The following is a 21,265-nucleotide window of genomic DNA, read 5'->3' on the forward strand; positions in this document are numbered from 1 at the left end:
TCCGCTCTCACTGAGTTAATCACATTAAATAGTGTATATCAGTACTGTTTTAGTGGAAGAGGACTTTTTTTGTAAAATGCGTTCGTTTTTGTTTCAAATCAATATGAGATTTGTCCAGCAGCTAAGAATAATATTCGCCGGTATTCGCTTTACTCTTTCCAAGTTAATCGATGTGAGTGAATCTACCGTCATGACTTTGTTGGGCACAGTTACGGAGCGGCGCTGAACATCGCCAGTTCTGATTTGGAAACCTAATAACTTCTTTTTTCTACCGAACATCAAAAAAAAAACTGTGTGGAAAACGATTTTCGATGCCAGAAGAAGGATTAGCGCGTTCAAAATATGTTTTTGAAGCTACCGCTTTCGGAGTGGCATTGGGGTGGTAAGAGCGAATATTGAAATGTGTTGATTACCTGTCTCATGAAGATTTATTAAAAAAAATAACACCGAAATACACCGTGTTTTCCTTGCTGGTTGCAATATTTTCGGAGCAGGCATTGCAGTGGAATAAACCTATAATATATATATGAGTAGGTATCGATACTTTGGATCCGATATTTTACAGTTATCTATCCTTTTTTCTTTCGATACAACTTCCAAGTAAAAGCACCGATACCTGCATGGTATCATTTTATCCCTAATGAAAAGTTTCTCGCAAGGCAAATACTACGTTGGAAGCTGAAATAACATTTTCGTAATTTAATTTTTTTTAATAAAGAAGCATCGTATTGTATTATTTATTGTAAGCACACAAATTTCGTTGAGGTTTAAAAGAAACTTATTTGTGATGGAGGGAAATCAGTTTGATGTGAACGTAACGAGCAACAGTTTGACAACCGCTAATGATTTGACAGTTTGAAGGTCACTTTTTAGTAAAACAGTGGTACTGCACATAACGCTCTCACGTTATCTCATTTGCTTCGCATTGCTTTCCAAAAGCTATTTGTTGAAAAAGCTTTGTTTAATGTAAAAAGTACGTTAACAGCAGACGCTGATTAAAAAAGTTGATATGCTCTAAGTTGTTAACAAATGACCGCGTAAATGTTTTTATTCCGAAGTCATCGCTAAAAATATATGTATGTACATATAAACGTATGTAAAGTAAGTAGAATAGCTGCACTTAACCAAAATTTTTATAAATATTTTATAAATTTGACGGTAAATATTTAGAGTTTTAAATACGCAGCTATAAATGCTGTAGTCATTTTGTAAATAAACTGAAAGATATACATACATAAGTATGTACAAAAATAAAGAGATGACAGGTAGCGCGCAATATGTAGCAATAAGATAATAAGAGGGCGCTTACGCCAACGGTTGCAGCGCAAACATGTCGCGCTGATACGATAATCTGCTAAAAATAAGTACAATAAAAAAGTCTTTCATAAATTAACAAAAAAAAGGCTTTTTTGTTTGTAATCATTGTGAGATTGAAAAAAATAAATTTCCACACATTTCACTGCCTTTCCGCGTTGCTGTCAAAAAATGCGATCTTAGTTGAACCTCAGCAGTCTGATTACACGCCTCGATATGATATTCAGTGCTGGCTTTTCACAATGTCGTCTCTTCATTTTGGGTAATTTATATACTTTACGCTAAATTAGATTTCAAATTTAGAGCAATATTAAGTTTCCTTTAACAGCAACCGTTTTGGTAGCACTCGCAGTGCTCGCGTTTATTGGCGGCACAACATTGGCTAGCGTAAGCAACGCTAATTCTGCTACGACAGCGTCACGTGCAGGTTGCGCCACCTCGGAAATGGGAAGTGCTGAAGGGCTCATTAGTAGCCTGTTTGCTACGATAAATTCAGCCAAGTGTGAACTGACCCGAGCTGATCAATGGCCGGCGGACTTTGCGGATCAAGTGCTCAAAAACGGTTTAGACGAGTATGACTTCATTATTGTAGGGGCAGGTACAGCGGGCTCAGTGGTTGCTAGTCGGCTTACCGAAAATCCGCGCATTAAAGTGCTGCTGCTCGAAGCAGGTGCTGATCCGCCGATAGAGTCGGAGGTGGGTATGTCACGAAGAAAATCTGTCATGAACACGGAAACTGAACAACCTGGTTATAATCTTTTACCAGCAATTTAATCTATTTTATTCTACTCTCTTCGCAGATCTTCACATTGAGCTCCAGGCTACATGGCAGCATATATGCATGGACTGACTATGCTGAACCCAACCCCAATTGCTGTCAGGGCATGCGGAGGGGTCGCTGCTATTGGCCGCGAGGCAAGATGATTGGCGGCTCTGGTTCGATGAGTGGAAATATTTTCTTGCTCGGCAATCAACAAGATTTTGATCGTTGGCAGCAGTTAGGATGCGAGGAATGGTCGTGGGATGAGATGCAGTTTTTCTACGAAAAGGCATCAATGAATGAGTCGTCTGTACAGCCAGTAGGCGAGTTAGTATTGAACTATTTTGAATCTCTAAAAGAGCACAATGAGCTTGCTCAGCTCATATTCAACGCCAGTCGCGAGCTGGGACTACCGTATATATCGGATTTGGCAAAGGGTACACGTGTTGGTTACACGAAGGCTATACCAGCGAACATTGCACGCGGCAGACGCATGAGCGTAGCAAAAACTTATTTGGGACAAGTAGCGAATTATCGCCACAACCTTAATGTTATTAAGAACGCCTTGGTTACAAAGATACTCTTCTCAGCAGACAAAAGCCAAGCTATTGGCGTTGAATTCTTGCTGAGTGGTCGCCATCGCTTGAGCGCGCTTGTGCGCAGTGAGGTACTTATGGCAGCTGGCGCCATTAACTCACCTCAGCTATTACTACTGTCCGGCATTGGACCACGTGAGCACCTAACCGAATTGGGTATACCTCCGCTTGCAGATTTGCCGGTTGGCTATAACCTGCAAGATCATGGCATGTTGCCTTTGTTATTAAGTTTTGAACGTGAAATTGAAACTTCACCTGGCCTCAGCGATCCACAAAGCATTTCTGATTACTTTTTGCACCAAACAGGTCCACTTGCTGCTGGCATCAGCATTATGGGTTTCATCAACACTAATGCTAGCAACAGTAGCTCATATCCAGACCTACATTTGGTCTCGCACACAATCATACCTCCAGGTGAAGCCAATAGCCTTCAATTCCTGCAGCTGCGCGATGAAATTGTCGCTGGTATTATGCGTGAAGCTAGCAATCGTAGCCTTTTGCAAATTTACGGTTCATTACTGCGTCCGCAATCGCGCGGCAGGGTGCTTCTGCGCTCAGCCGATCCTCAAGCACCTCCACGCATATACAACAACTATGCCAGCGAGCGCGCTGATCAGCTAACATTGTTGAGTTATGTACGCTTTGTGCAGCGTATGTGTGCCACTACGGCATTTAGACACTTTGGCTTGAAGTTGCTACATGTGCCTATTGAGGAATGCGATCTACTCGCATACGACTCGGATGCCTATTGGCTATGTTATGTGAAATTTTTGTATATTGGCGCTTGGCATCCGGTGGGTACGTGTCGGATGGGCGCCGACGCGAACCGTCATACTGTAGTAGATCAACGGCTTCGCGTGGGAGGTGTGAACGGGTTGCGCGTGGTGGATGCAAGTATAATGCCAGCAATAACGAGTGGTAACACCAATGGCCCAACAACGATTATCGCCGAAAAGGCAGCAACTATGATCGAAGAGGATTGGAATCAAGAGCTAGCGTGATTGTGGGTGGTGATGAGATTCTAAGAATTTAGTTAGGATACGAATAAAAGTATTAACAAGTAATTTTTAAGCAAACAACAAACCCGACTTCAATTATGATATAAACATATATCATATATCATATCGGATCTAAACCAGATTAGTATGGGACCACCTCTGAGACACTACCTTTCCGCAAAAAGAATTATCGAATCGGTGACGTGATCCAAAGTTATGCGGTTACATACATAAAAAAAAAATATCCCGACGATCTTATAAGCTTCTCTTTTTTAGGAAGTCAGTTAAAAACTATATTAGAAAACGTGTACATATCGTATTTAGTTTTGCCCCTATGAGTAATTGCTTTTTACCAATTTTATGTGCTGCATTTTATTTACAATATATTGTAGACATTTTAATCACTACTAATTTATTGATATTTGTAGAAGTATTTAGAAACAATAGACTACGGGCGTGATTCTAATCGCTATCTAATTTCAAATTATTTATCCAGGGATCCAGATTAAAGGGGCAATTCAGATTTTCTAAAATACTACAATGCCGCCCTAGTCATCTATATGTAATTTAGCTGGTAGGCGCTAGAAATATTGCTTTTGAATGTTTCTAGATGAAATACTTTTCGCCTTTACTCTCATGTTGTGCATCCACCCGTGGAATCCTCGGACTATGTCGCCAGAATTTATGCGATGTACGTAGATTAGTACACAACATTAGTCTTGGATGCCATTTAACGACGCCCAGATGAGTATTTGTATAGAAAAATCCGTCAAATAATTTTAGGTACCTTATTACGATTTATTAAAATAAAACACGATAAGAAAAATTATTAAATTAAAAATTACACATATGAACTAGACCTATTTTAAAAGAATGTTACCACTCTTCAGTTTCGCTTTAGATATTGCTAACAGTAGTCATCACATTTCAGTATTAAGTAATACACATTTAGGATTCTGTAGTGGCCGAGAAAACGGATTATTCTCACAAATCGAAAATTTTTTCATTCTCATTCGAATTTTAATTGGTATTTGAAAATAATTATACATGCACTTTTAATAAAAAATTAAAAATGCATTGTTTAAAAGGCATTTTTTTTACCTCGCTTTTATTAGCTTGGGATTTCCATTCGCAAGCTAAATACCTGATGACAGTACGAATTGGAATTGTCTTAAATTTCCATTCTCAAAATAACCTGGTGACAGTACGAATGGAAATTATGGAAAGTGAGTTTTTAGCATTTTAAACAATAATTTTTGAAATAGGGCGTTCTTGAAAAGTTTTTTTGAGATAGGGCGTTTTCGAACTGAACTGAAATAGGTCGATCTTCAGCAGTCGATTTCGCATTGAGTTGAAATTTGGTACGAATTTATTGAGCTAACTTGACTTGACTGAGCAAAAAATATGTTTTTTTTTTAAATTTCCTTTAAATCTCTTAAAAACACAAATAACCTTCATGCCAAATATATCAAAATATAGGTATAGAGGCAAGCTATCTTTAAAAAAATTTAGCCAAAAAAGATGGCTTTTTGGAAAAAAAAAATTATTTATTTTTTATGAAAAGTGCAATGATATCAATATTTTTTTGTTAAACAAAAGATTAAAAGCGGCCGATCGAAGGAACATCAGCTATAGCATCGAATAGATATATCATTATTTTTAAATACAAATTAAAATTCGAATTAGATTTTTTTTTTTGATTTATTTTTCAAAAGTGCATGAAACGTGTAATTTTGATGATATCGACAAATAAAAAAAACGTATGCCGTTATTTTCCGAGTAGAATTATATACTAAGATTTCAAGTGATTCGGAGAAATAGGTGCAGTCGGCTTGCATGATTTGAGATGACACTGATCATTGACCTTCAGTTTATTCAAAAATAATTACTGCTATTATGAATGGAGACAGCAAAGTTACCCGAATGCATTTAAGGTTGTTGGCTAGTTCATTAAACAAATCGTTTAATACATTCCTAAAAAACATCACGGATGGTGTGTGGAGTAGGAAGTGATCTATTGGATGGCGTACGGATGCAGCTATAGAGTGGTTGCTGGGTGATTTGGCTTGAGTCATTACCAGGGCCGAAAAGTTTTAAGCTTTTGCTTGGAATTGCTTATTTTGCTTGTTCAGGGTATCCAAGCTTAATTTTAAAGATCATGCCACCAGTGTCACCATTGCCACCAATGTTACCAGTGTCATCAGTGCAACCAGTGTCGTCATTGTCACCAGTGTCGCCAGTGTGGCCATATTATTTTATATAGAAAAGCGCCGCACTATAGGCAAAACACGAGTTTTTTAATGCAGAGTCTGTCATATATGAAACGCTTTTTAACCCTTTCAAGGCAGAGGAAAAAACTTCTCAATATGCTTTTGAACGTGCTTTTTCTCATCTTGACGTAGATATTAATCCATAGTAAACTGAAATGTTTAAAATTACAAACATTTTGAAAGTAAAAATATATTTTTTACAAATAATAAATACTAAGTGCCAGGGACGCACGCAGGAATATATTTTTGGGGGGTAAGGGTTTATACTTCTAAATATATATCATCAGCAAATACTGAAAATTCGCTCTTTAAAATACATTTATGAAAGTTTTATTTACAGTATGAAATAAATAAATAAACTTTTTAAAGTATCATCAATTGCATTTTATTTAGATAAAATTTACAAAGAACTCAGACATTTTTAACCGGCCTCAAAAAAGGGGAGGTTATCAATTCTTCGGAGTATTTTTACTTCTTTTATTTATTAAACCGCATAACTTTGCACCGCGTGAACCGATTCCAATAATTATTTTTTTTACCGGAAAGATGGTACCTTAAGGGTCGTAAAGGTCCCGTAATTTGGTTTAGATCCGATCATTAAATCCTGAAAAAATGAACGGTTAAAGATGCACTCAACTTTCAAAAGTAATACAAAATTTCACAAAAGAATTTTAATATAAATAAATTAAATATTTTCACGAAATTTTTACACTTTTTTATTCATTTTCGTCGATTTCTGGTTTCTCATTTTAATACTTCGAATAACGAAAATTTAACTGAACTTGTATTTTTATCATGTAGCTCATTTTGGTGGAACGAATTCGAAGCTAGCAAATTAAATCTTCGAATGCTTATTAAGTACATATCAGTGGTAAACTTTTTTAGGTTGTAAAGTGTAAAAAGCAACAGTAATAGGGCATTCGCACGAGGCGATTTTACAGGCAACAAAAGTTGAATACGAAGTTGAATGAGAAGTTGAAAGTGAAAAAGTTGCCATCCCTATTCAGACGAGGCGATTTTCGATTCAACACGAATCGTTATTTACATTATTGAAAATGAATTTAAATCGCAAAATTTGATCAATTGGCGTAAATTTGGTAACCCAAGCGTTGGTAGAAGTGCTTTTAGCGAAGCTGAAAGATAAAATAAGAGTAAAAAAGTAAAAAAGAAAAAAAAGTATGATACAGAACAGTGTTGGCATTTTTGGTACAATTGTACTTGTTTTATACAATTTCATTTACAATTAGGGGATTCCCTTAAGCTCGAAAGTGGCTCGAAAACCACGAAACCTCGAAACTTTTCCAGCCTCGAAAAACAACTGTCAAAAATTGTATGAGTGGCGATTTTCGCGTGCCTCGAAAACTTTCGAGGCAAATTAGTCGCGAAAAAAGCCTCGAAAAGTCGTTCGTAAGTTTCAGTGTTGCCTTTATATCCGAATATTCTACGAACTTCATACAATTTACATTTTTCACTTTTTCGTGGCATTTTCAATGCTGATTTTATATGTATTTATTTCAGCTGATGCGATGTATTATACAAAAAACTCTGAATGAGCTGTCAAACTTCGGAATTTCTCCATTGTTTACGAGGCTGAAAAAAGGTGCATTCCCAAAAACAGCCTCGACAACTTTCGAGGTTTTCGAGTTTTCTGCTCTTCGCGTTTAAGGGAATCCCCTAAATATACTTTCCTACTACGCAGTACTTTTTAGTAAAATTTTGTAATGAATACTAAAAATATATAGCTCTGAAAATTCACAGCAAGAAATTTTTTGTGTTCTCTTTGGTTCGCCTGTTCGTATTTACCTTTGTAAGTTTTGAAAAATGGCTTCAACGAACCAGTATAATATAGCCTAGTCAAATTTTTAAAGAAACTTTTCGATACTATGTTTTATTAAAACAAAATGTCGAAGTCAGCTTCATATAGAAACAAAGTCTTCGTTAGTTATAAGAAGAGATTTTCGTAAATATAATACCTTCACGGCACTCACATATTGACAAGATTTTACTATTTATTTTATTATTCTTTAATTTTAATTATCTGTTTATAAAATATAATGTATTCTTTAAGAAAAACTGTACAAACCTAAGATTAAATCTTTGCGAAACATCCAAAAACCAACATACTTTCGAAAAAATTTCGAGCTTTATTAATATTCTTTAGTTTTTAGCCCATTCAATTTTAGTATAATAAAGTTCAAGTTTAAAGTAGCTGGGACTTACCGTTGAACTTGGCATTTTTTTTGTCGACGATGTCAGCCATTTTCTTCCATACGAAGTGTGTCCGATGATTTTTTTATATGGAGAAAACTAGCAACACCTTCATCAAAGAAATCTTAAAAAACTTAGTTATATTAAAATTTAATGGGCTAAAAAACCGCACGCTCAAAATAAATCTAGGAAATCGAATTAAAAAGCTCGAAATTTTTACGAAAGTGTGTTGGTTTCTTTTAATGTTGCACAAAGTTTGAACCTTGAATTTGTACAGCTTTTCTTAAAATATAAACCGTATTTTTACAAAAAATAATTAAAATTGAATACTATTAAGATAAATGGTCAAATCTTGTCGTAAAGTTTTGATAAGCACTTGAAATGCTATTAAAATGTCAAATTTTAGTACTGAATCCAAAGGAAAATGTCTCTTTTATCCATTAATAATAACTTAAATATGCTTTTTGTTAAGATGTATACCTGAAAATGTGTGCATACATATTTGCGTTAAATGCAGTACATTTGCCCGTGGAATCAATTTGTAAAAGTGTAAACTACGTAAACGTATGTACATAAACAATAAAACTTTCTCATGAATACCATAAATTCATTGGTCTTGAAGGGAATGTACTAAGAAAATATATGAGCGAATTAAAAAGTGTATACAATTTATAGCCGAAAAGTACATTTTTTGTAGATTTCGTACTGAAGGAACAATTTAATTTCCCAACACTGACACAGAATGTAAACAAACACAGGGTTGCAAGGAAAAAAAGTTGAACGAGCTCAAAGTTGGCTGGCGACCAACTTTGTTGAAAGCGATTAGTTGAATGGCCGTTCGGACGAGGCGATTTTTGCTTTCAACTAAAAGTTGCCTGAAAAATCGCCGCGTGCGAAAGCCCTATAAGTAAGTATGCATTGCATATTTTTAGGACAATGTTTTCATTCGCAGTTAAACTTTAAAGAGCTCTCAAGAAAAAAGAAAAATTCTTACAAAATGACGCACAAGAAATGGAAAGAAAATTTTTTCTATCAAAATTTCTTATATCATAATAAATTTAGCCCCAAAATCCACCCCTTGTGTGCGCTACGTGACAAATTTGATATGTAAAAGTAAACAGACAGTGTTTAATTTTGCACACACTAGGAGAGGAAACTGGTTACCTCTCTTGATATGCGTAAATTTAAACGAAAATTTTTTAGAGGAAATTTTAAACATTTTATGTGTAAACTGTGAAAATGTGAACAATAAATGTTTAAAACTCAAAAAACAAATTTGAAATTTGTTCTACGCCACACATATGATAAGTAAAAGTAAGCAAGCAGTGTCTAAATTTGCATTCATTAAGAGAGGAAACTGGTTACCTATCTTAATATGCGCAAATTTAAACAAAAAGTTTTTAGAGTGAAGAGAAATCTTTCTGAAACAGTGCTAATGGTGTATTAAATATTGTGTTATCTAATAGAATGGGAAAATCCAAAATTTCAAAAAAGTGACATTTTGAACGGTATTTTGAGGGTTAAGTTATTGTTGTTGTAACTTCTCTATAGTTTTCCTACATTATATGATCATTTATCTCCACGATAAAAAAAAAAAATTAATTCCATTATCTCTTTTATAACCGAAGATCTACGATTTAAAAAAAAAACTCGTGTTTTGCCTATAGTGCGCCGCAGACGAAATCGGCCGCTTTTTTATAATTTTTAAAATTTATTATTTTTTTTTTATAACACTGTGAAACACGGGAACCTCAGTGACTATTGTGTACAGAACCATGTTGAAGCTCTTATGGAGCGTAGGATCGGTTTTATTCCTAAACCGGATAGTTCCGTGAGAGAGCCCAAAAAGTGCCGACCTAGAAAACCCGCTCTGCTCTTACTTAAATCCGGACAGCTACAGAAAAACTGCTCCTTTTTCTTACTTGTCTCTGCAACTTCTGCAATATTCATGGGAGAATATATATATATAATCTCGAAGCGTGTCCACCAAATAGCAAATGACCGGTTAAACAAGCCATGACCATCGAAATGTCCTCCCTTGAAAGGTTTTTTCCCAGCAATTTGCGACCAAGTTATGATGATGTTATTTCTAATCTTTAATTTGCTGGTTGTCATGGGTATCCCAATCTCACCTCTGCTTTCACACAGTGGAAGACTGGTACCTTTCCTGGCTAGCTTATCAGGTCTTCGATTTCCTGCAGCGGTGCGGAATTCGGGCAGATAGTTCCAGTCCAAATTCTTTAAAAAAAACTCACCAAACCCAGTTGTCTAGCTTGGATCCATCCGTGTAAAAATTTATTTCCCCCCTTCTCCACGGTTTTGGTGTTTGTCACTCTCTACTTGACGGGATGTTTGTCTTGGAGAGCCTGTCGAAGATGGGTTTAGGGGCGGAGTAGCCGATTTCTTGGTTATAACTACCTATAGTGTGAATGTGTGTCTGTTTATATTGTTACGATAATCCTAGTTTATTTGACGGATTTCCCAAAATCCCTCAGTTCGTATCGCTGGATTGTTAAATAAACACTGATGATAACAAAATTACAGTACAATTAATTTTATTGTACAACAAACACTTTACAATAGTTGTTTATACAATAACAACAATTAACAATACTTGTTAAGGCAATTAAAACACTTTATAAAACTTGCTAACACAACTGAACATTGCTTGGTAAATCGCAACTGACTTGTCTTGTAGCTTGCTAATTTGTAACTGACTTCCGCTGTAGTAGCGGCCTTATCTACCTGCGCTCGCGCTCATGGCAACTCTAGAACGTTCTGCCGTCTATCGCTCATTCTCTCGCTGTTCGCGTTATTCATCCACTTGACGTTTCGCGCAGTCGAATATTCTACGTCGTTCCGCGAACATTATGCCATTTTCTTGTTGTTCGCTTCGCGTTGCCGTAATATTCGCCACACTGCCCTCGACCTAAGTCTCATTGTCCCGATCACACTCACTTGCTGTACCAAATGCTGCAAGCCTTTCCAATTGGACCTCCTTCATCTTGGTTCTCGGTCTCCCAATGGGCAGGATTCGATACACTACGTCATTCAGCTGTTCGACCATATTATACCAACCTTTGCAGTTACGTTGTTGTTTGAGGTGAAGCCTTGCTTCCGCTGAAGCTTGAACAACAACGCCAAATCGCCTTCCTGGATACTCTCTCGGCTCGATGCGCTATTGGATATTACTTCCGGCTTATCTCCTCCGGGAGTGCACCATCTCACATGGCCGTGCTTCTGCCGGCCACCGGTGGTGACCAGACCATGTCTCTTCTCATGCGCACCCTTTTCGCCAGATTTACGCCGCCTCTGTGGCCATGACTACGCTTCGAGCTGCACTGCGTTTAGCACATCTTGCTAAAGCTGAAACTTGGCTAGTGTTTCTGCCTCTCGCTATTCCGCCGTCAATTTTATTGACCGGATATGAATAATCTCATCCCTGGCCTCAGGTTTTAATGCTTGCCTTTGCATCCTCTGCCGACCACGACCTTTTCCTGGACATTTCGAAGCGCACTCACTGCTTCCACAGCCGCCTTTATTTCCGGCCACCGGCATATCACCACTGGAACGTGGTTTAGTGGCTCTCTTCCCGCCGGAAACACTGCCTGGCTTGCCATAACCACTTCCTTGTGGCGACTTCGTCTTTTTCTCCGGGTTGGCGAAACAGGTATGATTTTCCTGTACAGCTGAACTGCTTCCTTCTCCTGTTGGGTCTCCATCACTGCCAACCTCTGTCCAACTAACCGCTTCCGTTGCTGGTGGGTTCTTCGGCACTTCCTCTAAGACCAACCATCTGTTGCAGTACTGGTTGTTGTTACCATCCCTAAGTGGCACCTTCCTCTCGCGGTATGTCAGGATCATTCCCAGGAAGTCCACGCCGATGATGACTTCATTTACAATGTCTGCTACTATTAACTTGGTGTACGAGGCCACACCCCCGATTGTTACCTCACATGGTACTTCTCCTAAATCTTGGGTGCGCTCACCAGTTGCAGTCCACAACTCTTCTCCAGGCGATGCTTTTACTTAAAATTTCAGATCTTTTACTTAAATTTGTTTGAATAAATCCAGTAAAAGGTGTGAAATTTTAAGAAAAAGCAATTGCTAATTTTTTATTCACAAGGCCCATTTTTCTGAAAAAGTTTCACAACTATTCTAGTAATGTAAGGAAAACATTCAGCCTCATTGCGTAAGTTGTAAATTAGGCTGAATTGTACGACTCGATAACATTAGCATTGTCTACTGCCATGCTGAAATAAGTAAACGACGAAAATCGTCGAAAACTATGCAGTGCAGCCAAGTTTTCCGTTTTAAACACTAGTCGAGTGGAAATTTTAGGCAATGACGTTAAATTTTCGATACGATTCGACTCTCGAAAAATAACTTGCTTTCGGCACGACTCTCGCAATGAGGCTGACTATCTATATCAATACGACAGTATACAACACTTTATGAACTCCTTCATTATCATTGGGTAAGTAGTATGAACCTGCCAAGTTGAGTCAAAAGTTTTGTTTCTAAAACTAGTGAAAATAATTCCTCGATTTTCTAGCAGTTATTATTGGTTGGTGCTGTTGCACCTTTTGACTCAAGGCACTGCTTATTTCGAGCTTAATAATTTTTTTCTTCCACAATTTTTCACTTTTCACAGCGGTTGATTTGTAGTTGAATCACTGAGCCCCCTCGTTATTCAGTTCAAACTTTCAGGGCGTCAAAAAACGATAGTAGTTTTGAAAACTCACCTGAAATGAGAAACAAAAACCTGTCATTTTTGTGCAAAACATTAAAGAAAAAACACATAAATAAAGAGTAAGAGCGTACTAGTAGTTTAATGTGATAATGAGCGACAGAAGTTCTGTAGAAAAATAGGATGTATTAATCAACTGGTGTCGATATACATATACATAATTCAACAAAAGTGAGCCCAAACACATTGCCCTTAAAATTGTATAAGGCCCAATGAAAATTGCTATCACATGCAGTTTTGTACCTTTCCTCAAAGAGGTTACTTTAAAATTTTGTTTTACTGTATTATTGTATTTTTTTGTTTGTTTTATTTCCCCGATGATTGGCAACAATCGCAGAAAAATTAAAGAATCGGGTCAGCAAAACTTGATCGAATAGCTTTTCCAGCCAAACATGCCATGGCTTAGTCTACTTTAAAGCACAGTACAATTTATTCTTCAGCCCGAGACGGTTTTAACGCGCGGAAATTATCAAACAACGAATTTCCACTCCTCTCTTCTTGTGTGCGCGCTTTCGCTAGTTGATTGTGAAATGTTGGGTGAGGGTATGGTCACTCTGTGGCGCTTCGCGTTCACCATACTTCCAAGCGCTACCGTTATAATTTTATTACTCGAGGGTATAAATCTCTATCGCCCCGACATCGTTGACGAAGCGAATCGTCCGCGCGCAATAAACATTCTAAACTTACGTGATTCCTATGATTTTGTGATTATTGGGGGCGGTTCAGCAGGCAGCGTTCTCGCGTCGCGTCTCTCAGAGGTCCGCAACTGGAGTGTGCTGTTATTAGAAGCTGGCGGCGACGAGCCGATGCTGGCTGAACTGCCAATGCTGTACCCAATATTTCAGCGCACTCCACTCGATTGGAAATATCGTACGGAACCATCTGATCGTTACTGCCTTGCGATGGAAGGGCAGACTTGTTTTTGGCCGCGCGCCAAGGTGCTTGGTGGCGGCAGCTCGATCAATGCGATGATGCATGTGCGCGGAAATCGCCGCGATTACGATCACTGGGCGGAGTTGGGCAATGTTGGTTGGAATTACGATAACGTTTTACATTATTTTCGAAAAATGGAGGATATGCGCGTACCGGGTTTTGAGGACGATCGCTTCTATCATGGTTACGGGGGACCGGTTACAATCGAGAATTATAGGTTTCCATCACCGTTGTTGGATATTTTTATGCAATCCGCGAGTGAGCTGAATGTGGTGTGTTTATAAATTATCACACATTTGCCAAAATAGGTCGACTTACAGTTTAGTTTTTTTTTCTTTCGTCAGCTCAACCCATACAACGACTACAATGGCCGCAGTCAAACCGGCTTTACTCTGCCGCATGCTACACTTCGCAATGGCTTGCGCTGCAGTGAAAATAAGGCATACATTCGTCCCGTTTGGCGACGTCCCAACCTCGATATCGTGCTGCATGCGTTTGTAACACATATCGCCATCGATGAGAAAAGCAAAGTAGCGCGTGGCGTGCACTTCGAACACCAAGGTATTCTGTATAAAGTGCGCGCTAGGCGTGAAGTCATCCTTTCCGCTGGCGCCATAGCGAGTCCGCAACTGTTGATGGTTTCGGGCATCGGACCGGAACAGCATCTAATTCAGCATGGCATATCAGTCATACAGCACCTGCCAGGTGTGGGTCTCAATCTACAGGATCATATATCTTCCACAGGTTCGCAATACCGCGTTGACAATAGTGTAACCGGCAATCGGCTTTCATTCATCGTGCCGGAGATGTTGAATGTGAGGTCTGTGGACTCGTTTCTTCATCAAGCGGATGGGTTTTTCTATGCCATGCCGATGTGCGAGGTTATGGGCTTCTTGAGCACTAAATACCAGGATCCTAAACTAGATTGGCCTGATATTCAGATATTTATGGGCAGCTTAGGTTATGGCGCTGATGGTGGATTAATTGGAAGACGCGGTGGTGGCATAACATTTGCTAATTACGAAAAAGTGTTCGAGAATATTATTTATACTGATTCTTTCACGTTGACAACGCTGTTAATGCGTCCAAAGAGCCGAGGACATCTGGAGTTGATATCAAGTGATCCGCATGACCATCCGCGCATATACGCCAACTACTTTGATGACCCACTCGACATGGCTGTGTTGGTAAGTTTAAATTAATACCAATGAAAGTGAGAGCAACTTACGTTGTCTAAAAATCCCAGGTGGAGGGCGTAAAATTTGCACATCGCATGACCCAAACCGCCATAATGAGACGACTTAATGCCACGCTGAATATTTTCGAGTGGCGCAATTGTCCCGAAGTAGAATACCTAAGTGACGCCTTCTGGGAGTGTATTGCTCGTTACTATTCGCAGACAATTTACCACCCGGTGGGCACTTGTAAAATGGGCGTCCATAGCGACCCCTTTGCGGTGGTGGATCCACGCTTGCGCGTCTATGGCGTCAAGGGTTTACGTGTGATAGATGCCAGCATTATGCCAACAATAACAACGGGTAATACGAATACGCCAACGGTAATGATTGCCGAGAAGGCGGCCGATATGATTAAAGAGGACTGGTTACGTTACGGAGATTGGCACTAGTGAGCTGAAAATTAGGATTAAGCTCATTTAAATTTTTCGTATTTTATTGTAAATAAGAATCAATTTGCTTTAAATTGTGCATTTATTTTCTCCATATCAAATATTATTTTGTGAATTTCCACAAAATATATTATCAACGGCATCAAAGGCAGAAAAACTATTATAACACATATGTACAAAGATTTGCATGTAGATACACAGAGGTTCATTATCACATATAAGCGAGAAAGTGTTTCTATTCGAAGGCGTTTTAAGTATTTAGAACTTGCGTGAATTGCAGTTTATAAATATTAAAAGAGTGCAGAGATACAAGCGTGAAGAATACATACATACATACATATGTACATATGTACGTGTGTACTTTTTGAAAAAGTATACATAAATACATAAATATTTCTTGGCAAATTTTTATTTGCTTGGTAATCATTTGCATTAATTCTCGAGGTAATAACCCATTTTGAGCGCGAAATACATGAATTGCTTCTTTTGCAATAAATAAGTACATAAATATATTCATAGTGCATTTGGCCTTGATAGTGGTTTACATATTGCCGAATGAGGGTAATTACAACGGGATTTTCCGTCAGTAGCTAACTTAGCAACACTAACAATATTTTGGCGCTTGCATTTTTCTTAAGTGTTTGGCCGAGTTTCTCATCCAATTAGGGGCTGTCCATATATTACGTAAGACCTTCGTGGGGGAGGGCGGGTCTAGAATTTTCTTACTTTTTCTTATATGGGGGAGGGGGCGTCCCGTGGTATGCACCTTGATGCTATATTACTTATGGAGGGTCTAACAATATTACGCTGCCTCCGAACGACAAATGGATTTTTTTCAGAAGCCTTTTCATGGCAGAAATACAGGCTGACTTCCAAAATGTACCAATACAAGGTTTGGATACAGTCCTACTGCGGTATTTAAATTGTTTGTATATGCAGAGTTGCGAAACATTGCAACCATATACATTGCATATTTTGAATATTTAATAAAACAATGGTCACCATTTCGGAATTTTCCGTTTTTAAAACACCAATGGTAGCCAAAAACAAACGAAGCCTCAACTTTGTTTCTGATGCGCTGATTACTATAGCGATGCGTTTCGTTAACTATTCGGATGCGTTTTGGAAAAGTATACATTGTCAACCAAATGTACATAGTTCGGCGTTATGGAACATTAAACTTTGTCCGTATGCAATGCAATTGACGTTTTGAAAATCAGCCCCGCTCAGAGATTAGCCATTGCCCGGGATCGAACCCAGGTCCTACGGAGTGGCAGTGCCCACTTCTGACCACTCAACAGAAGCGCCTTCACATCTAATAAAAAAATTAGTGGAAGATAAAAAAGGATATTTAAAGGAACTCAATTTAAAGGTAGAACTAAGAAGTAGGCGTAGGTAGAATACATAACATACATTTTGTCCTCCACTCTTCGTACGGTTGCCAGACGAACCGATTTTATCAGTACAGTACAATATATATCGCTGTATCTCAGAAATGGTAATCCTTGGGAATAAAAATTGTGTGATCTACACTCTTGTAGATCTACTGATCTATTTTTATTATAAACCTTACTGTTTGTTGAAAAATTAAAAAAATCAGTTTATATAACCTTTGAGCTTGAATACATTTTTTTGCAGGCGTGGGACCTATGGGGACTTTTGACATTTCACTATCGTATAAATTTTCGTATCAATTTTTATGCTCCACTCTTCGTACGGTTGCCAAACGTACTGATTTTATCAGTACAGTACAGTACACAGGGCTGCCAACTTCGCTCAAACCGTGCCATTTTTGGCCCTATTTTACATCAAATGGCACTTAATTTTTCAATTTGGCACAAAGTGCACTTTTCAAAAAAAGTAATATTTCTATACATTTTTGCGTAATCCTTTGCGTGTACTTCTTTTTCTCAACTAAACTTTTCTAATTTCTAAAGATTTTTCAACAGATTTATTTTATTTTGGCATTGCACCTTTGCTTTAGAAATGTGGTTCTTATTTTATTGCTAAATGGGAAGGATTAAAAAGGATGGTACCTTTTTTGGCACTTTTATTTTTCTATTTGGCACATTTTGGCAATTTTTTATCCTCAATATGGCACCTCATAGATAAATAAAGATAGTAGACAGACCTGACAGTACACCATATTTTGATCTAACTCGGACAGGTTTTACCAAAATTTTGAATCGCTATATCTCAGAAATGATAATCCTTAGGGATAAAAATGTTTTTATAAGATAATTGTATGATCTACACTTTCGTCACACCTATTTTTATGATAAACCTTACCGTTTTGCTAAAAAATGCAAAAAATCAGTTTATGTGACCTTGAATAAATGGGGACTTTTGACATTTCATTCATAATGATGCTCGCAACATTTGTACTAATTTTCGGCTTTATGCGAATTATTGTAAGCTTTCCCCTATTCATTGAGCTAACTTTACTGGGCTATATCTCATCATAAGTCTTCGACAAATCTCAAAAAATTGTTGACTTTCACAAAATAAACCATCTCGTCATAAGAAAATATTTTAAAAATAGTTCTTGAAAAACGCACATTTTTTGGAACCATGTTTTTTGGTTGATAATTAAACAAGGATTACGATGGTGTAATTTTAAATCCCGCATTGACTGGTCTTTGAAGTAGTACATGATTAGTCAGAACGACGAAAAAATCTGAACTTTGACTGATCATATCTCCGTAGAAAAAATAAAAAAAATTTCCTCGAATACGTGTTAGCTTATTTCATGTATAAATAGAACCCATAAAAAAATTTGAAGGGAGCCGAAAGTGTGTCCAATATGAAAAAGAACGCCTCATATACCAAAATATTGTTAAAAACAATTACTCTAGCGTTTTTAAGTATTCTCTATTACTTACATTCATAATTTTGCTTTGAATAAAACTGTCCTGAAAAGTACTGATTTTGATAGCATGAAAGGTACTGATTTCGCGCAAAAAAATCTGGCAACCCTAACTCTTCGCAACAACTCGTTTAATTCAAAAGTCCACAGAAAGTTTATAATATATTTTGTGAGTTAGGTGTGTATATGCTAATACTTTGCCCACAGTAAGAGCGCGGTTAGCCACGAACGTGTACGTAGCGTAGCGTAGAAGTACGTAGAAGTATATCAAGTTTGCTGTTGATAGAAAGAGAGAGAGAAGCAACGTTTACGTCACGGTCATGCGGTGGTGAATTTTCGTTAACACGCAGATCCCATAAGATAGATCGTGTCAGCTGACACGTTCTCCGTTTTTACGTCCGTGGGTAACTGCGCTTTAAGCCTAGGTTCTTCTCACGTCTTCTTTAGACGGCATCACAATCAAAGGAATTGATAAAATCGAGACTTTTTGCTGGGGGACATACGCTCGGTGGAATAGCTTTAAAGCCGAGGGATTTGCATTGACCTGGGTCATGATATCGCTACAACCAAGATACTCACTCGGCGCTGAAAATCTGGTATCAAAACAAACAGCTATTAATTTCGCAACTCCACTCTCGCTCCTGTAATTAGGGAGCACATCTCAAACAGTTTGGAGACTAGCTGAGTTGAGGGGAACTACATCATATACCATAACATATCGCACACCGTCTTCAAAAGAGTCACAACTCAAAATTTGGCATTTTTGAAATTATGCGCTAAAGATGTACACAGAGCTTTTATTCACCTTCTAAATCCCGGGATAACGACATCCCGTAATAACGAAAATCCCGGGATCGGAATAGGCTGAAAAATTAACATGCCTAATGTATACGTATAAAAAGAAACACGACATATTTGTGACGTCTAGTACCGGAGGTAGAATGATGAGCTGGATGAAAAGAATGGATGCAAATGCTTCGGCCTGAAAGTATTCGATGTGGAGTCCGCTGTAGTTAGTGGTTGAAAAGATAGCAGGGGATCGCTATGCGGTTATAGCGCCAAACAAGAAGAAGAGAGGAAAAATAATATTGTTTTCACATTTTGGCCGCCACTGCACACTGTTTTGACTCTATGGAGGCAGGTGGAAAGAATAACACGGTATTGCAAAATAAAAAAAAAAGATTGCGCGAACTTTTTAAGTGACCTAGTCCAGGTCGTAGAGCTGGCGGAGTTATTGACGAAACTGTTTTCAATATTTTTCTAATTTCCCATTTTCGCTTGACTTTCGGCGCACACAAGGCAAATGTGACGATTTAGCTGGACAAAAATAATTAAATAACTAATAAAATTGATTTGGGGTGCGGGAAATTGATATTTTATGATGGTTTAAAACCATTTATGCAAAAACAACAGCATTAATAAAAATGTAAATTTACCGAACCCAGCGAAAAATTGTTTTATCCATTTTGATATGGAACATGATGTTTATATTTTGATATTTACGTGAAATAAATAACCGTAACAGAAAAACATTGTACAGGGGTTCGTAACAAATTAAAAATTTTGAGATTCGTCGTTTCGCTTTTGTATTTTTAAATTTTTTATTTGTCCATCAGCTGCTGCGAATAGATTATTTGGTAGCTGTAAACAAAATACAATTAATCCTAAAGTGATGCAAAGGAAAAGCTAAATTTATGTGAGGGCTTTCTAAAGGACTCAAAAATATTTTTACCAAAATCAAATGAGAGTACTCCGGGGTACTTTTTTTACCATCTACGGTATAACTATTTCTTAGTAAATTTTATACAGCTTTTTTAAATAGCTACAATTTTAAAACTGTTGCACGTAAACTAATCAAAAAATAAAAACTTACTTGCAAATAGTCCTTCTTTAATATAAAAATAATTTTAAAAAGCTACATCCACACATACTATAATAAACTTCAAAATAAACAAAATCGTCCCTTTTGCCTTATGTGCGGCGCAAAAAAAAATTTTTAGTTTGGTTATTTTATAACCATTTTTATGTTGTTGTATAGCTCAAGAAAGAGGAATATTTGTATTATTTAAAAAAATATAAGTTTTGTGAGGACATTGTAAATATGTGGAAATTGTTTGGAATAAAAATGAAATTTCCACCAATTTTTATTATTTTTTCCACTACTCCAACGTTTTTTGCCAAAATAAATCAACAAATTATGAAGTTATGACATTATTTATAAATACGCAAATTCAAATTTTTCTAGACGGACTATTGAAACCTCAAAGTGAATCCAATCCAAATAATTAAAGTTTTCTGTGAAATTACATGGAAGTGATTTCGGAATTTTTTTTAGAAAATCCATAACTTCTGAGTTTGATTTTTATAAATACATGGTTAAAAATTTCGGTTTTAATTTTAAACTTTTTGGACTACATATATGACCTAAATAAATTTAGTTTCAAATACAAACCTTCCACCGAACCGAACTGTCTCTATTTCGTTTGCTTCACGTTACACTTCACGAAAGCTTTTTCATAATTAAGAGTAAAAAAAAAATCTTAAATTTCATGTACCGTCTGATGGGGATCGAACCCGAACAGCCATGGTAGCAACCAATTGTATCAAGCATATTTGCACCACATTTCGCTGTGTTGATGCCGTCAGTTCATAAGATGTGCTTTCTCTCTGACAGAGACACCCTTTGCCTAAGTCTTATAGGTCATATAAAATAAGGCATATTGAGGCAAACATTTTCTATTTCGGTTTAGATTTTAAACAAAATTTTTTTCTATATGAAACCTAGAAACTAGAATTAAAACATTTTGGTTCGATTTTTAAACATATAGGGCCTATATTTGAAACCACGAACTTTTTGCTTTTAATTTTAAACCACTCATAGCTAAACATCATTTTCTTGGCTGCTTGGATTAAAATTTGAACCAGAATATATTAAAAATTGCT

The 21,265-nt window shown here is 37.2% G+C and overlaps 3 protein-coding genes across 5 annotated transcripts in view; 2 read left to right on the forward strand and 1 right to left on the reverse strand.

Annotated features, from left to right (window-relative positions):
• Positions 1-21,265, reverse strand: part of LOC118748995 (flotillin-2) — a 516,275-nt gene that overhangs the window by 121,282 nt on the left and 373,728 nt on the right. The window lies entirely within an intron of this gene.
• On the forward strand, positions 1,401-3,792 carry LOC118748986 (glucose dehydrogenase [FAD, quinone]). Its single transcript, XM_036483761.1, has 3 exons — positions 1,401-1,576; positions 1,643-2,010; positions 2,115-3,792. The coding sequence occupies exons 1-3, from the start codon at positions 1,531-1,533 to the stop codon at positions 3,669-3,671; spliced, it is 1,971 nt and encodes a 656-aa protein (XP_036339654.1). The 5' UTR covers positions 1,401-1,530; the 3' UTR covers positions 3,672-3,792.
• On the forward strand, positions 13,427-15,456 carry LOC118748209 (glucose dehydrogenase [FAD, quinone]). The gene is made up of 3 exons (XM_036482587.1): positions 13,427-14,101; positions 14,174-15,016; positions 15,076-15,456. The coding sequence occupies exons 1-3, from the start codon at positions 13,427-13,429 to the stop codon at positions 15,454-15,456; spliced, it is 1,899 nt and encodes a 632-aa protein (XP_036338480.1).

Source organism: Rhagoletis pomonella, unplaced genomic scaffold (genome assembly GCF_013731165.1).
Source record: "Rhagoletis pomonella isolate Grant_MI unplaced genomic scaffold, Rhpom_1.0 Rhpom_scaffold_00013, whole genome shotgun sequence".
In the NCBI taxonomy this organism is placed as follows: Eukaryota; Metazoa; Arthropoda; class Insecta; order Diptera; family Tephritidae; genus Rhagoletis; species Rhagoletis pomonella.

What these genes read in the sequence shown, in the direction of transcription:
- LOC118748986 (XM_036483761.1), top strand. Translation starts at nt 1,531, where the DNA reads ATGATATTCAGTGCTGGCTTTTCACAATGTCGTCTCTTCATTTTGG. An exon ending in ATGTCGTCTCTTCATTTTGG is followed by an intron (nt 1,577 to 1,642) that starts GTAATTTATATA and finishes TTCCTTTAACAG; the next exon opens with CAACCGTTTTGGTAGCACTC. An exon ending in ATCCGCCGATAGAGTCGGAG is followed by an intron (nt 2,011 to 2,114) that starts GTGGGTATGTCA and finishes CTCTCTTCGCAG; the next exon opens with ATCTTCACATTGAGCTCCAG.
- LOC118748209 (XM_036482587.1), top strand. Translation starts at nt 13,427, where the DNA reads ATGTTGGGTGAGGGTATGGTCACTCTGTGGCGCTTCGCGTTCACCATA. An exon ending in CCGCGAGTGAGCTGAATGTG is followed by an intron (nt 14,102 to 14,173) that starts GTGTGTTTATAA and finishes TTCTTTCGTCAG; the next exon opens with CTCAACCCATACAACGACTA. An exon ending in CACTCGACATGGCTGTGTTG is followed by an intron (nt 15,017 to 15,075) that starts GTAAGTTTAAAT and finishes TAAAAATCCCAG; the next exon opens with GTGGAGGGCGTAAAATTTGC.